The sequence below is a fragment of the Centruroides sculpturatus genome, unplaced genomic scaffold, assembly GCF_000671375.1.
Source record: "Centruroides sculpturatus isolate CEXI.00-Female unplaced genomic scaffold, Cexi_2.0 scaffold229, whole genome shotgun sequence".
Classification (NCBI taxonomy): Eukaryota; Metazoa; Arthropoda; class Arachnida; order Scorpiones; family Buthidae; genus Centruroides; species Centruroides sculpturatus.
The window spans coordinates 570897-589521 of NW_019384527.1; the positions used below are offsets into that span (position 1 = coordinate 570897).

General features: G+C 31.1%; 1 protein-coding gene across 1 annotated transcript in view; it reads right to left on the reverse strand.

The window, feature by feature from the left end:
- LOC111622896 (E3 ubiquitin-protein ligase MARCH6-like) overlaps window positions 1–18625 on the reverse strand; it is a 77640-nt gene that overhangs the window by 33329 nt on the left and 25686 nt on the right. The window contains exons 4-5 of the mRNA XM_023365353.1: window positions 9881–10024; window positions 1210–1282 (exon numbers count right to left, since the gene is read on the reverse strand). Of these exons, the coding sequence (XP_023221121.1) occupies window positions 1210–1282; window positions 9881–10024 (217 nt within the window). The remainder of the gene's footprint in view (window positions 1–1209; window positions 1283–9880; window positions 10025–18625) is intronic.

Genomic DNA, 18625 nt, shown 5'->3' on the forward strand with positions numbered 1-18625 from the left:
GACTACAATTGATGCGTTTGAGCCAAGCATTGAAGGAAAAACGGCCGCTATATGAGCAGAGACACGACAAAGTGATTTTGCAACATGACAATGCTCGGCCACATGTTGCACAACCGGTTAAAACGTACTTGGAAACACTTAAATGGGAAGTCCTACCCCACCCGCCATATTCACCAGACATCGCCCCTTCCGATTATCACTTGTTCCGATCGATGTCACGTGGCCTGGCTGAGCAGCACTTTCGTTCTTATGAAGATGCCAAAAAATGGGTTGATTCTTGGATAGCCTCAAAAAACGTGTCGTTTTTCCGACATGGAATTCAAATGCTGCTAGAATGATAGGAGAAAGTAGAGGCTAGCGACGGACAATACTTTCAGTGACGTGTTTATTATGACTTTTTTTAAATAAAGTGTTAATTTTCACAAAAAAACAGCAAGAACTTATTCAAGGTCCTTATATATAAATACAGTAGAGCGTCATTTATCCAAAAATCAATTATCCGAAAGAATTCCAGTCAGAAAATTTAAATTTTTGCCAGTGCTGTGGCGCTGCAATCTTTGGCTATGTCTTGGGCTACTCAAATATTTTACATTTTTGATACTAAATTAACTTCGGAAATATCATTTTTTATTGTTTTTATATTTTCAATATATTTATTTTGTTCATACAAAATAAAAAAATAATTTTTAATGATACAATAGTCTTCGTTAGGCTTAACGTTGACAAAAATTCAACGCAAAGCAACACGCTACAAAGAAAAATTTCAACGTGAGATAGGTTAATATACTTTTTCGTACATAATCGGTTATCCGAAATATCGATTTTCCGAACAACCCCAGTCCCCAATTGATTCAGATAAACGGCGCTCTACTGTAGTAACTAAGAAACATGTCATTAGTCAATATTTTATATAACACTCACCAAATAAACCATCGCTAGTTCATAACCAAACAGAAAAATTCTTTCTACGAATGTTTTCATCTATATGTAATCGTCAATACCTGAGGATGTCTATTACATATAGATGAAAATGTTCGTAGAAAGAATTTTTCTGTTTGGTTATGAACTGGTGATGGTTTATTTGGTGAGTGTTATATAATTAAGTACCCAGTTTTTTGAAATATAGTCAATATTTTAGAAAGTTCTTAAAATTATGATATTTTTAATAACTTAATTTCACAATATATTCAAATTTAAAAAATAACTCACGACGATAACATATCAAGAGGTAGAGTCAACAGAGAACTGACAGATCCAGTAAATAAGCATCGATAAATTCGACCTGAAAGAAACAATAATCATCATCATAAGCCATTCAAAAATATAAATTAATTTATAAACTATTTTATTTATAATTACAGAACAACAATTACACACAGATACCAAAAAAACCAGCAAAAAATGTATACATTTTAAGAAAAACAAATGTTTTCTTCTTTTTTAAGTGGTCATCCTCAGGATAACAAAATAGAAGCAAAAAAAAATCTAGTGCATATTCTGAAAATAGAACAGTAGTAAAAATTTAGAAAATAGAAAGCATCGTGAATTTGCACATGCACATTCACAACATTTTCTATTTTTTAAATTTTTACTAGTGTTCTATTTTTAAAATATGCACTAGATGCTTTTCATTTCTTCTAACCTGAGGATGACTATTTAAAATGAAATAAAACTGTTTGTTTTTCTTAAAATATATATATATATATATATATATATCTTTTGATTGTTTTTTGTATCTGGGAATAATTATTGCTGTTATACCAGTATTGTAGTAGGAAATGTGTAATTATAAAACTTTAAGGCCGAGACTCCACTAGCATAAAAATGGACGTAAAACCCCTCACCGTAAAAGTTTTTAATCGCGTGACCATGATATTTTACACCTAAGCAGGTCATAAAACCAGCGTAAAAGCAGGCTGAGCAGAGTTCAACTTTTAACGCAAATATGGCCGTAAAATAGTTCCATCCACCAATCAGAAGTCACTGGAATCTAGGTCATTGTGACACATTGCAAAAATGACAGAAAACAAGCTTTTGTGTATGTTCTCTCGTGGCTACTCTAGAATAGATCTGGAAAGATTTATCGAAAACATCCAAAAGTATTCATGATCTATGACAAGAGGTATCCCAATTATAATAATGGATGTCTAAAACACACGATATGAATGGTTTGTTTATTTTAAACTTTGTTTATTTTGAAAATAACAACTTTAGATATTTATAAATTTTACAATTCTTATTACTGTACATAGAGTCAAACTTCCATATAACAAAGTCTCAAAATCCAAAAAAAAAATTTAATAAAGGGAAATTTCATTACACAGACATTACACTTTTTGTAAATAAATTATTATTTTACATAATTTACATTAATATAAACATAATATAAAGTAATAACATAATATAAATGTAGTTTTAATTTTATAAAGTTTACATTTAAATGTTGAAATATTTACACTTTGTTTAACTGCTATAAGCCAACCAATGCCTTATGTTATAGGGCTATATATTGGCTATAATATTATAGCCAATATCTAGCCCTATAACATACTGCATTGGTTAGCTTGTAGTTTATAATGTATTTGGTCGTATTGTTGTTGTTTGTTTAGTTTAACTGCATTTTCGTAAAAACAAATTGTAATTTTTTGATTGCACGGAACCATTAAATATGAAATCTCTTTGTAATATGCTTCACACTTATTAAGAAAATTAAAACTGTTTCATCTACATCAGCAATCACCAAACTTTTTCCACAGCAGGCCAGATAACACAAAATGACAAGCGCAGGCTGCATATCCATTTTGTTCAATACACAGAATACACAAAAAATAAAAACAAGCAATATATTTATCTACCAAAAAGTTTACAGAAAAGGCAAGATTGGCAATAAGATACAGTCGACCCCCCTATAACGTGGGTTCCTATAACAAATTCCTATAACGTAGCAAAAAAATTGCGGCAGTATTCATATAAAGGGACTCGTAAAATGTCGTCGCTGACTCGTGTCACTACAAGATTGGTCGAATCTGGACCAATAGTGGATGAGCAGCCGAACTACTTTATGCTGTCCAGCGCCATGCTATGGAAAGTTTAGACAGGTAAATTGAGTTTGCTATTGTCTGTACAGTATTATATATAAATTATATATAAATTAGGTACTGTACATATAATTATATATTAATTATATCTTAATTTATTGTAACTTTATTAAAATTATATATATGCTTTCTGCCGTCTAGCACCACGCTACAGAGAGTTTAGGCGAACTATCGTCTGTACAGTATGTAAATTAGGTACCGTAAGTCTAATACAGTACTGTAATTTTATACATTTCTTGTGAAAGAAACATTTCTTATTCAATGGCGATTAAAATTATTTATATTAATGATGTCTCCAAAGTTCAACGAAGTTTTCGCAGAAAAATAACTTATCAGAAATCGCGCCCGCAGTTTGCTGCACTGTTCCGCAACGAAAACAAGCATAAGCAACGGCGTAGTCGAACAGTGCACACTTGGTAAGTAATCCTACAATTTTTTGTTTATAGCATAGTTTATACGGATTATTCCCAAAAAATTATACGTGTTTTGGAAATGTTAAGTCGAATTAGTCTAGAATTGGTTAATTTTATAGAAGAAAATCTTTCAAACAGCCTTAGTCCATAAACTTCACACGTGTCAGGCTGCGATTTGCTCATGTATTTAAGAATTCCTACAAGGTAAAATTCGAATAACGTGGAACATATCTAAGCATTATAGGGGGTCTACTGTAGTTATATTACATCCAGTGTGCACATATCTGAATCTCACAAACTAAGCACCAAAAGAGGTTAGTGAGATTTAATAAACTGACATTTAGATTTTAAGATATCATCAATATTTGCTTTGGAATTACTGCATCCAACCAAGAGGATTGCTTTCAAATGTTCATCAGTCAACCGCATTCGATGTGCTGACTTTATATACTTCATTTTTGAAAATCTTTGCTCACAGACATAAGTTGTTCCAGACACTGATGCCATACCAGAGGCAAATTTCTTCAACTTTGAAAACTCGTCATCAGGTAAGCAGTGATAAAACTCAAAAAATTTTCCTTTTCTGTGCTTTTCTTTCAACAAGTTATTTGCTTGCAAATCAATGAGCTCCAATTGTAGTTGGACTGGCACGTCATCAAGGTTACAAAAAAAGGGATTCTGGAACAGAAGGATATCACTCTAATTCTGTCGGTATCTGAAAATCTCTCCAAAAATGCTTATTTAAGTCACGAATAATCTTCTTTGAAAACTCGAGGTTGACATCTGCAATTCCAGCATAAAATTTTTTGAAACACTGAAAATGAAAGAAATTTTCTTTTTCCAGTTGTGCTTCAAACAATGATAACTTTCTCCGAAATCCTTTGATGATTCTGTAGAAATCACAGATAAGGTTATCCTTTCCCTGAAGTTTTAAGTTCAATTCATTCATGTGGGAAGTGATGTCAACCAAAATGGCAACTTTGACTGCAAGATAGTATCTGACAGAAGTGAATCAGCTTTATCTTTTTCAGTGAGGAAAATATCTGGTAAAGCTGTGGTAAAATTCTATTTCATTTTTATAAGCTCCTAAGAGAAATCTCTTAGGAGCTTATAAAAATGAAATAGAACTTCACCACAGCTGAGTCACCTCACTGAGTTACAGAATTCACAATCAATTTCTTCAAAAAAAGCCTGAATCTGGCAGTGATTAAGTGCATTACTCTGAATGAAGTTCAATGCAGAAATCACAGGTTTCAGTACACTAGAAATATCTAAGTCTTTCCCACAGAGTGCATGCTGGTGTATAATGCTGCGTATAAACAAAGCTCTCAGGAGTTGAAGATCTTCCAACTTAATCCTGATCTGCCCAACCAGACCCATCTTCACTCCAGCCATGTATTTTCCTCTATCAACTGTAACACATCAAAGCTGATTCTACTAAAGGAAGTGCAGAAAACTATGCAAGACTATAGTCTTGCATAGTTTTCTGCACTTCCTTGAAAATGTCTTCTCCAGTTGTTCCATGCATACTGCAAACAGATGCCAACTCTTCTGTGATCTGAAAGTCCAAATTAATACCATGAATGAACACGAGAATTTGTGATGTACTCAAGAGATCAGTAAACTCATCCAGCACCAAAGAATACCATAAGAAATTCCTAGCTTTCTCACATATCTATTACACTATGTTCTCTCCAAGTTCTGTTCTCCGCATAACTGAACTTGCTGAAAGACTGATACTTCCATAGAAATCAGCTTTCTCAGGACACAAGTCATTTGCTGCTTTCATCATACACTCTTTGACGAAGTCACCGTCAGTAAACAGTTTTCCTTGCTCTGCCACCATATGCACTATTTTGTAACTTGTACAAGTGACAGATTCATTTTCAGCAAATTTTCTCATGAAGAGATTCTTTTGAGATTCCAAACTACATTTCATGAACTCAAATTTCTCAGAATGCAACTTTCCAGAAAACTTCGAATATATTGACAGATTTTTTTTGTTTCATAGTGGTGCCAAATACACTCTTTCAAAACCGCAACACTTTTGTTGTATATCACACAACTAGCTTTTTGGTCATTTGTTTCCACAAAGAAGTATTTTTCTCCCCATTCTTCATTGAAGATGCAGCATTCAGCATCTACTTTTCTTTTCTTAGTAGCCATAATGATGGGTGAAGAAAACAGGATCTGAAAATGAAAAACAATTATTTATTTACTCATTGAATAATCTACTAAAAAATGTTGGAAACCAATAATTTTTCTAAAATTTTTTGACATGTATATAAAAATGACAAACTAAATGTAAATAGTTCAAGACATGACAATTACGTTATTACACTGATTTAAGAGTTTTATCTGATAAGTTATTTAAGTAGTTTTTATAATTATACCAATGTATTTAAAATTTATTGTGCAAGTTAATTAGAAGAGCTTCATAAAAATAATTAAGATCATATTTAATAAAAATATAATAAATCTTAATAGGCAAATACAGGTATACCTCGACTTACGTCGTTCCCGATTATACATCATTTGTCAAAAAAGTATATGGAAAAATAAAAATCAAGTTTAAGTCATTTTATTTGACTTTACGTCTGTCTGCTACAAATATTGAAGTCGTAATATCACTAGAAAAGCATTTAAAGCACATAAAATCATATTAAAATATATACATTTACAAGTATGTACTGTATTTATAGTACATGAATTTGTAAATTTAGATTATTTTTTTCTGTAGTATATTAAAAACTAAACTTTATTTTTTGTAAGCTTAAAATAGATCCTTATTACCCATATATTATTAAAAATGCATTAATAAATAAAATACAGAACCAGGAATGGTAATTTATGGGTTAGCCTAGTGACAAGTAGATTCGGAGGCAAGTAAATTCAACTTACGTCACCTCTCCTGGAACCAATTACCAACATAAGGCAAGGTATACCTGTATAGCACAGTAACAAGAATTTGATACTAATTTAAAATTTTCATTAATTTAATTATGGCATTTTTTGTGTGTGTAATGATTAAAATATAGAGTTTAAATAAATATCAAAGTTTGAAAATATTAGATGCTTACCTCTTATGAACACTTTCAACACTTAAATCTGCAAAATATACGATAAAATTAACCGAAGTCATTCCTTTTTATGTTGGCACTCTTCAAACTGGTTTAAACATGGCAATGCAAGTTAAAACACGATCGCTGCAGCAGGCTCACAATTGCTTTTCTTGGAAACTTTATTGCAGGAACAGTACTTACACAAATGTGCTCTGCTATCCAAAGTTCCAAATGTTGCTGAATTTTTTATTCTCCTAATTTTTTAAAACTTAATTATTGTCAGATGCAAAAATCAAATTGGATAAATTTGGGTATTTTTACTTACACTATGTAAAAAAATTAAAATTTTTATAAAATTAAAATAAAAAAGTTTGTTTATAATCTATGAGAAATTATTTCCATATAAATAATTATATTTTAGCTTATTTGTGGCACAGTGTGGCAGCAGGCTGGATGAACTGACCTTGCAGGCCATAGTTTGGTGGCCCCTGATCTACATCAATGTAAACGCAGGTTCTAGCATGTTTTCCTGTAGGGTTTGCATCATTGGCTAATTTCAAAATTGATTATTATTTGAAATTGAATATTATTACAGTTGATAAACTATTCATATTAATTCCAAACTTTGCTACAATGTCTTTCTTTTTTGAGCCTTTATCAACTTCTCACAACACATTAATTTTTTTTAGCAATGTTTAACACTATATTAACAGTTCTTCAAATTTCAATTGGACAATTTATTAAATAAAATAAAATCTCACTAACCTCAAAAAATAGTCCAGTAGTTGTCAAAATTATCACCTTTCTAATGTTTTCAACATTCATTAATTGTAAATCATTTACCAGTCAACAACTATTTTGATCTATTATTTCCCACCCTTCTTTACAACAGGTAGCTGCATGGGGATAAATTACATCAGTGTTTCTCAACCTTTTTTGTCCCACCAAAGCATCTTTAATTAAAATCTTGATGTCCCCATGACAAAAACATGTGAAGAAAAATAAGAGAAAAATAAAAATTTAACAAAACTAAAGTAAAGTTATAAACTTCAGAGAGTTTAAAAGTGCACCCACAAGCACATGAATTAACTATAACCTTGACATATTCCGTGTTGACATTTGCACAAGCATTGACATTTTTTCTCAAAAAGTCAGAAAAAATATATTGTATATCAAAAAAATATTTTTGACAAATGTGATTTTTTAACAAAAAAACTTTGTAACAAATATTAATTATTTGCACATTGCCCTCCCATAATATTCAAATTGCACCCCACATTGAGAAGCACTGCATTATGTGAAGGTTTTAAAAGCTAATGACCAGTATTTCTCATACCTGGTCTGCAGTTATAAGGGTTTACATATTGATACCTGAAATTTAACCTATATTCAAACTTGACTTAGAGGAAGTAATCCAATTTTAATGATTGATGGTCCTTACAAATGAAAAAAATTTGTTATATAGAAATTTAACTTTATTATTTAGAAGCAATTTCACATATATCTTTAGCTGAAAGAGTAGTGTACAAAGCAAAAGTTGATTATACAAAGAAATTTGCTACATAGAAGTTCATAATATGGAAGTTTGACTGTATTTTATAATTATTAATATATTTTAATTTAATTATTATATTTGATTTTTGTTCACTTTCTGTTTTCTTTTTGTAATTAAAGTATTTATAATTTTAAATACTGTACTTAATTTTGTTGGTTTCCTAAGTGATGTACTGTTCTTAAACTTTTTGTGTAATAACCGATGGTGATCTAAAGTAGATCAAAAATGTTTAATAAACAAGTGTTGTTTCCTATGTTTTGAAATATATTTCTTAAAAATAAAAATAATCTTCCTCTTCTCTAATTTTTCCAATGTAAACTTCCAACAAACAAGAAGGATTGACCTCTACTTTTTCAATTGATAACAGTATAATCATATATAAAATAACACTTTTATCCTTTTCTTAGATATAAAATATTTGTGATTATTTTCATATCGTTTACTGATAACAAATTGTGTTAAATTTTCTGATTGAATAAATAACTCTTAAGTATTTCCAACTGTTTAAATCATTAATCAAATTTATAACTTTTATTTTAAACTAACTTCAAAAACCTTTTTTAACCAATAATTAATAAACACTAATTCTAAGTTTTTAATTTTTCCAGAGATTGAATTATTTCACAATTTTAAAATCATTCAACTTTATTGAATATGTTCTCCAGGTTTAAATTCATTAAGTGACATCATTATCATAAAGTGCAATACAAAATACAGTAGAACCTCGAAAACTCGGCCTAATGTGGACCGAAGGGTGGCCGAGTTTGTGAAAATGCCGGGTTATCGGGAATGGGGTTAAAAAAAATAAGTATGAGTGTTTCCTCAGAAAATACTGTACTGTACTTGTATGTATTGTTTACTTGAGAATATAACAGAGAATAAACTGCCCAAATACCCTTAAACAAAGGAAAACTACGTACTTTATGAAGGCATAGAGCCTTTACTACATGAAAATGAAAATTAATGAATACACTGTGTACAGTAATTTACCTGATAAGACAGACCTCAGAAAAATACTTTATGAGAGCTTTTATACTTTTATAAAGCTGTCTATAATGAAAATTAATTAACTAAGGATTTTTTTGCCCTGTCAGGGTGGTGCCGAGTTATCCGGAGTGCCGGGTTATCGAGAGCCGAGTTTTCGAGGTTCTACTGTATTATGAGCAATTTAAACAAATACCACTTCAGAATTTATTTTAATGTTATAAATGTGTCAGATTGTGATTTTGAAGTAATACCTTTCATGCGTAAGACAATTGTTTTTTTTCTTTGAAATTAATACTTCTCCATTGTTTTTCTTCTTTGAATTTAATACTTCTCCATTGTTTTTCGGTCTTATATATTTCTATTGATTCCAAAGCTCTAAAGTTTTCTAATCCAATGTTTGTTTCCTTAATGATGATGGCAGTCTGTAGACTGGCCTGGATGTCACTGTCTGCAGTATAAATAACCAATGCAAATATTGAGCTTGTTGTAGCTGATATCATAATTATGTTCAGTTAATCTTTTTTGTTAAAAGCATGTGGTGGAACGAAGTACTCCAATTCCCAGGGGACTCTTTGGCCCATTACTGGAATGTGATATACTCTTGGTAAGCAGAGTTTATTGGCTGTATCCTTGCCATTGTGTAGAAAGTTGTATATACTGGGGTTGCATACATATTCATAAAGACAAATGTGTCATTCAACTTTATTTTGATACACATTGATACAATATTTACCATAGTTAAAATTTAAAAACTTTTTTACTTACATGCAGTCAAAGGAACAACTCCTAGCCAGGCAAATGCAACTAAAGTATAATGCAACCAATAACGAATAGCAGTACCTAAACTGCATAATAATCCACTTATAATATCTTTAACTGGAAGGCGTTTTGGCATATCTGGTGAATAAACTGTAAATAAAAAAAAATCTTTAATATAATAGTGCATTAATTACAGATGGGAATATTTTTGTGTGTTTATAAATGTTATAATTATTTATTATTATTTATATTTCATAATTTTAAATATTGCATTCAATTCTGTTGGCTTCCTAGATGACATTCCATTTTAAGTACTTTCTATCATCCCTACAACCATCTAATGCAGCAGAAAATTCTTTATTCAAATAATCACAATAACCAACACTGGGGTAAAGTTACTTACATCCACAAGCTTGTTACTGCTGTGAAACTCAAATAAAAATGAAAAAACAGTTCTTCACAAACACTTTTGAACCATAAATAGTTCTTCAGGTGAATGACAAAATTTCCAATGGAATGCAAGTAAATAAGAACACAATTTGAAATTTGATTCGCATACTTGTTTCTTGATAACATCCTACTGGGCATGTGCACTCCATCAGATAGTGATTGCCAAGATTCACATGTCGTTGTCCATTAACACTTGCCACACTATGGATAGGGTCAATTCTTCCTTGTGGTTGATACATGCTAGATCTGTAGATACAAATGGCCTCCAACTACCTTAGATGCTCAGCTTAGATAACCTTCGCTTGGTTAAAGATTGGCTCTATGTCTGGATCACTGGTGTAAACGGTGAGAGTGGTGGTGGTCCTTGTGTGCTGTATGTCAGCTAGGTGCTCTTTCATTCTAACCCCAAGGAGCGCTTAGTGGAGCCGATGTAGATGAGATCTTTATCACATCTGTGATCCTTAAGTGAAATGCTGTACATCTTCGGGTCAGTTTTCACCAAGTGAATGGACTTGGGCTATGCATTGAGAGTGGTGGAATCTGTTGATAAATTTACGGGTGAGGTTGGGGTACCCATGGTCAGTGGCTATACGATGTGTATGCCTCAGTTCTGCTTGAATAGCTTGCTGAGTGTATGCCCTCCCAATGCATAGTCCAAGTTCACTCACATGGTGACAACTGATCAAAAGATGAAGAAAAGATCCCAGTCACATACAATTGATATCTCAAATCACTATATACCAAGATAGCCAAGAAGCGCTGCATTTGCATCGCATACAGGAGATAACCAACTGTATTTGACATCCTTCGTAACAGAAAGGACGCTCCCAACTGGGACAAATAAAATGCTGTACACTCTACAGAGTGTACAGCATTCCACTCAAGGATCACAGATGTGATAAAGACCTTCTCTACATTGGCTCCACTAAGTGCTCCTTGGGGGTTAGAATGAAATGACACCTAGCTGACATACAGCAAGGACCACCACTGCTCTCACCGTTTTTGCCAGTGATCCAGACATAGAGCCAATCTTTAACCAAGTGAGGGTCATCCTCACCTCACCACACACTGAGCAGCTAAGGTAGTTGGAGGCCATTTGTATTTACAGATCTAGCATGTATCAACCACAAGGAGGAATTGACCCTATCCATAACGTGGCAAGCGCTAATGGACAACAACCTGTAAATCTTGGTAATCGCTACCTGATGGAGTGCACATGCCCAGTAGGACATCATCAAAAAACAAGTATGCGAATCAAATTTCAAATTGTGTTCTTATTTACTTGCATTCCATCAGAAATTTCGCCATTCACCTGAAGAAGAACCGTTTATGGTTCAAAGTGTTTGTGAAGAACTGTTTTTTCATTTTTATTTGAGTTTCACACCAGTAACAAGTTTCTGGATGTAGTTAACTTTATTCAAATGTTTTCAATCATTTGTAGAATTTAGTCAGATGGCAAGTTTATGAAAATTAATTTGAAGACATAGTCTGTCTGAAATTAGTAACCCCATTAATCGCTTCTTGTGTTCCAGAGTACAAACATTTGACGACCTGACCTTTCTTTTTAGGCTGCTCGGTCGTCAGTTTAAAAACATTTCTTTAAAAAACACAAAATATCCAATTAAAGTTACAAAGTTATAACTAATTAATCATTATAGTATAACAAATTAACAAATGTTGACTTAATAATTGGGTGTAATGAAAAACCTAGTTACATTCAGAAATCCTACATACAAAACAGAAATACATTAAGAAGAAATATGTTGAAATTTTAATTATAAAAATAATTATTAACTTAAAAAATTTTTCAATTTATGTCAAGTATAAATAAACTTTATTTTATTTAAGTCAATAAATTAAAACTTAAAAATTTGTTACAAAAACTTATATGTACTACGTAAAAAAATTTCTTTAAAACAACCAGATAAAAGTTACTTCAAATAAATTTACTTTTTAATTTTATTTTTTATTTAATTGTGAAAGTTCCTTATGTAATAAAAATGTAAACAATATAAAGTACTGTTCACCAATTTTTATAGTTGCCGTAGTTAGAGATTAACTTCATACACAATTTTTAAACCTTGCATGTGGAATCTTGTGTTATTTTTGTGTTACTTTTACATGTAAAATAATCCAAAGAGTTTATCTAATGGTGGATAAGAGACTAATCTGATTCTTTCTTTTTTGCTTTCTGAAAAGAAATTGTGTGTGTGATACAACTGATTCATCATGAAATGTCTATCACGTGACAGCAGTTTGTGCCTTTTTGTCAAAATTATGTGAGGAGATTTTTGGTGTTACTTTGAGCGATTGTTTCTGAAATGTACATGTAATTAAGTCTGTACTTCCTAGTTATTGTAATAGTTGGATATTGTGAAATAAACAAAAGATTATATATAGCAGATTTTAATGTAAAGGGAATTACTCCACTTATTGTGAGATAGCTTGTATGTGTCGATTGGGTAAAGACCTTGTATGCATAACAAATTGAATATGGATATGTTGACTGATGAGAGACTTTATGCCCAAAACGTGCAAATGGCATGTATCAACTAAAAGGAGATGGAAATAAAGCCAAGTGTTTATTAAAAATTCAAATTTGAGTTCAAACTCCAACAAATTTATCAAACATGGTTTCAAAGACAACGTTAATTGTTTATGTGAATAATTACTACAAGGTGACAAATAATTAAGGATGCACCGATAAGCAAAATGGCCGATTACCGATTAATCGGCCATGCATTATCGGTCGATACCAATTAATCGGCCGATTAGTGTTAATAATTTATAGCATCAATTAATAGTGTGAGATCCTGGAGTTAATTATACAGTTAATTATAATGTGGAAAAACCCATTTTTCTCCACCTGATATTTCCATCTCCCTCGGGTCAGGTAAACAAGAGACGATCGAATATCCTCGCCAAATCAACAATCTCTTCCTTTGTTTCTAAAATAAATCGCAACACTTAATTGTTGACACATGGAAACTTCGACATTGTTTAAAAAGCTGAAGTGTTTCTGTGTTTAACAGAAACAAAATATATTTCTTTAACCGCTGATATTTGGACAGCAACTACAAACAATTCTCCTTTTTCAAGTGTAACGGTCCACTGATTGAAGGATGATTTTCAGCAGGAAAGAACTGTTTTGCAAATTGTTTCCTTTGAAGGTTCCCACACAGCTACAGGAATTAGTGAACAGTTAAAAATTGTTCTTGAACACTATAAGTTGACAAGTGATAAGATATTCTTAGTACTAAGAGATTATGCGGCAAATCTGGTAGCTGGAAGTAGGAATTGCAACTTAGAAGCATTATCGTGCTTTATACATACGCTGCAGCTGACACTAAACGAATGCATATTTTCTAAACAAGATGTGAAAACTATAATCACAGTTAATAGAAATATTGTCACACATTTTAATCATTCTGCTGTAGCTGTAATCAAATTGGAAGATTTGCAAGAAAAGTTAGGTTTGCAGAAACACAAATTAATTCAAGATGTTCCTACTCGCTGGAATTCTACATACTACATGTTGGAACAGCAAAAGGCCCTTGTCACATATGCTATAGATAATAAAATTCCTACGTTGAGCCCATATCAGTGGTCTCTCGTTGAAAAAATTGTTCTACTTGTAAAACCATTCAAAGAAATTACTGTGGAAAGCCAGCAAACGAGAAGCCACTTCATCTTCAATAATTCCCACAATAGAGACTCTGAAATTATTCTTATCAAAAGCAAAGATCAGTAGTTCCTTTAGTGGCATTAATACCACAACAGAAGAACTAGAAAATCCAATAAAAAAAAATTTTCAGCATATATAGAAAACAAGTCTTTATGCTTGTCATTTTTATTAGATTCAAAATGAAATTTCAAAAAGAGGATATGCTAGAGGAAATCTCAATAAGAATTAAATTCTGAAGCTTCTACTTCTGGAGGTGATCAAGATGGAGGTGAATTTCTAAGTTTTTCTGATTTATTTGATGAATTAGCTTCTGGTAAACGAAAGAATGAAGAATAGCATGTTTTTAAAAAGAAAGAAAAAAAAAAAAAAGAAAGAGACGAACAAACGTTTCGATCAAGAATTAGAAACATATTTACATTTATCCCTAATTTGAGCAAAATAGCTATGAAATATTTAAGTGCCTCAGCATCTTCCATTGAAAGTGAAAAAATTTTCAGCACTGAAGGTAACATTTATGAGCCGGCAAAAAATAGGTTATGCCCTGAAAATGATGAAATTCTCATGTTTTTGCATTGTAAAAACAAACTGTAAAACCCTTAAATTGTAATTTAAGGGTTTTACAGTTTAAATATTAAATTTTTATTTGTTTTATATTTGTTTTGTATTTAAACTTTAAACTTATGAAACAAATAAAAATTTAATTTTTCTTCTTAACCTATTCAATACTTTTTCTTATGTAAAGTTTAAACTTTATATTATACGTTATATAATACAGTACTTATAATATGTATCGATAAAAGGAATAATTTGGTTAGTAAATTCAGTTTGTCATGTAATAAATAATAAATATATAACAGAAATATATTAGTTTTTATTACTAGCATTGTACGTAACATTCTAACAAAAATACCAAAATGTAAAATTGGCCAATTATCGAAACTGATTAATCGGGGAGAATGGCCGATACCGATTAATCGGCTAAGTGGCCGATACGGCCGATTACCGATTACTTACCGATTAATCAGTGCACCTTTACAAATAATGTATGTCATAAAGTAAAGCAGTAACTTTTTAGTGAACAAACAATTTTAATCAGACCAAAAGCACATTATACAGTATTAAATTCACAAAAATGGTAGATATTTCAAAGTGCCTCCATCTGATTCAGCCTTTTTTTCAAACACCTGGAAAATCCTTTCTAGCATGTCCATTTGATAGTCTTAACAACCTTTTTAATTGTTCTGTATTCTATGGCCCTTTGTTGTAATCATTATCTTTGATATGATTACAACAATCTCTGAGTGAGTTCTCGATAGTGTGTGATAAGCCGTAAAAAAGTTATTTATAGTGCTCAGATAATTACTTATCCTGATACCCATTGAAAATACTTTCAAACACATCTTTGGTGCAGTGGGAAGTGGCACCATTTAGTATAAAGTGATATTTCTGGACAAAATAATTTAGTCTATCTCTTATCTAACTTAATAATTATAATTTAAATAATTTATTAAATAATTTAGAAACCAACCGAATGCCGTAAATTAATCGGGCTATTTTAATGCTAAATTCTAAATAAATTATTTAAATAATCTAAATAAATAAATAATTTATTTAGAATTTAGCATTATTTACAAATATGAACCAATCAGAAAATGGTGGCAATTTGTCCTAGCACTGTACTTTTTTTAAATTTATGTTTGTTTGGTGACATTTTGGAAAAAACATAACATCATTGATTCTATAGGCCAGTGTTTTTCAACCTGTGGGTTGCGACCCCCAGGGGGGTCACAAAGCCATACACGAGGGTTGCGGGTAAAATAAAAGGACATGTTTTTGATAGGTCCTGCCCTACAATAAAAAAAAACTACAATTTCAGTGAGAAAGCCGTGCCTGTTTATTTTACAGTACAATTGGTTTTTTGATCAATATTTAAATCTCAACAGAAAGAAAATTAAATACGTAGTTTTTAAAATCACTGACATAGTTTTAATACGGCCCTGGGGGTTGTCAGAATGTTTCAACTTGTAAAGGGGTCACATATTCAAGAAGGTTGAAAAACAATTTAGAATCATCTAAAAGAAAAGAACTGGCCCACAGCGAGACTTGAACCTGCTACTGCAACCTGTTCTTTCCCATGTAAGGTTATACTTAAATTACTTTGGTATTAAACATTAAAATAATGGATTTATAGCCTGATTATTTAAGGCGATCATTTGGCTAAGGGGGTTAAAGTACAACATAAAAACTGAAAGTCAATACAATATAGCAAATTAATATAAAAGCTTAGTAGTACAGATTAAAACAATAATAATCATTTCTATACTTATGTAAATCTGAAATTAGTAAAATTTAACAAATTAATGAAATAGCTTAGTACATGATAAAACTAAATAAAATACACATTAATAACCATTTTTTTTAAATGCAATAAATTAATTATATTTTTCCAGGATTTAAAAATCTTGTCAAATACTTTTTCCTATTTGTTTCAAATTTAATACAGAGAAAGAACATGTTCCAAAGTTTCATACATTTGCAAACTACAGTTACTGCAAATTCTTTTGGGGTCTATTACAGTATTAGTCTACTGTTATATGTCAAAATATAATTCTGACTACATCTCTGCTGCAGAATTAATTGTGTTTGATGATAATTTATGTTCATAACAAGATAATACTTACACACACAAGTTGTTTTAAAAATATTATATAATTGGAAATGCTTGTTCTTTTTCAACAAACACCAATCTTGTATGCTTTGTTCACCAAACTCTTTTATAATTAATGTTTGATAACTTTCAATCATATGAAGATTTTGAGACAACCATAGAAATGAGAAACCGTGTCAATCTGACAGTTTTCTCAATGCCAACAACCAATTATATATATAATTATCAATCACTGAACACAATTTATAGTTTGTTATACACTACTTTAATATAACTTTTATCATCTAATTTCAACAGCCTGATCCAAAAAACTTTTGCTTTTATCATTAATATCAATATTCTAGAAACATCAAACTTCAAATGCTACATGTATGTTGGAAGTTTATGGTATAACAAAAATTTTCCAAAGATATAAAGCAAGAACAATTTCCATTTTATTGTGATAAGTAATTGCCCATACAGGAGCAGTGTAAAATAATACAGATGATATCATTGAGTGAAATCTAAATATATAAAATTACTTGTCCTGACTGACTGACTGACTCATCATCGCCCAGAGCAAGCCAGTGAACCTACTAGAGGTGAAATTTGGTACACAGTTAGAGTACGTCATAAAAATGCATACCAAGAAGGGATTTTTTGAAATTCCCCCCACAAGGGAAAGAGGGAGAGGATTAAGGCTTCACAGAAGAACAGCTTCTACTGTACTATTTTAGATGCGATTTTTTGTTTTCAAATACGTTTAGTCTTCATTGAGTACTTAGGTGTGTTAAATTGATAACATTTCAGACATTGTTATAAATATTTTTATATATTTTGATTTTTTAACCAAATGTTCGAACTGTTTTAAATTCAAATTTGTTATTGCATATTGGTTTGCTTATAGAACGATTGTAAACGTTCCAGAAAATTGATCAAATTGAAAACAGTTCATTTGATTCTCAGCAATTCTGATCATTCTCAGCGGTAGGTGTTATATAACAATTACTATGTGGTTGAAATTCTGAATATAAATGGGGTTTGCTTGCAAAATCTGCACAGGCGAAGTCATGGGTAACAGCTAGTAATTTTATATAAATATGAGCAAATTAATTTTAATAGCTCTAGAAAGTATAGGCCACATAGAACCCAGTGCCATTTTAGCCTTATGTATACTATAATTTTTAGCCTGTAAAAACTGTCCAGAAAACAAAAATAATACTCCTAGGTATATGCAATTCAAAGTGACTTGTAATGGCTGATTATTAAAAAAAAAACATCTTTCTCTGGATAATAGTCTACCACTCTTCTTGAATACCATTACTTTAGTGTTTGAAACATTTATACTTAATTCATAGTCACAACAAACTTCCACCAGAATTGCAATCTTCTTTCATAACATTTGTGGAGTATCAGCAAGAATTACACTGTCATCAGCATACAATACGTGTAACTATTCTATTCTAATAAAAGACAAGAGGGGCTATCTGCAATTTAGTGCAAACTTTACCCCTGTATGAATAGGAAGAAAGAGTAAAAGAAAGTAAGAGTTAGAGAGCAGAGGAAATAAAGGAAGATAGGAAAGTGTGAAATAAGCAACCATAAGGCCCCCACAGGACCCCATGGGCGCCCGCATCGCCTTTATTAAAACAATATTTACAGAGGAATACAAATAGTTAACAGTAACATTTTTACATACAGATGCAATTAACAGAAGGATGCATATCTTTTGCATCAAAGTATATACAAACATATTAATGGATAAATAAATAATAATTGAACACAATGGATAAATACAGTTTTGGTTACATTATTAAACAGTAAATTTTTGCTTACATAATAGGAATTCGAATGGTTGGTTGAATAATTTTATACATATTTACAGTTATAACAGTTTAGAATGGGATGCAATACTTATTACATTAATGAAATATTAAATATACAACAGGTATAATTTTAAAGTAATACA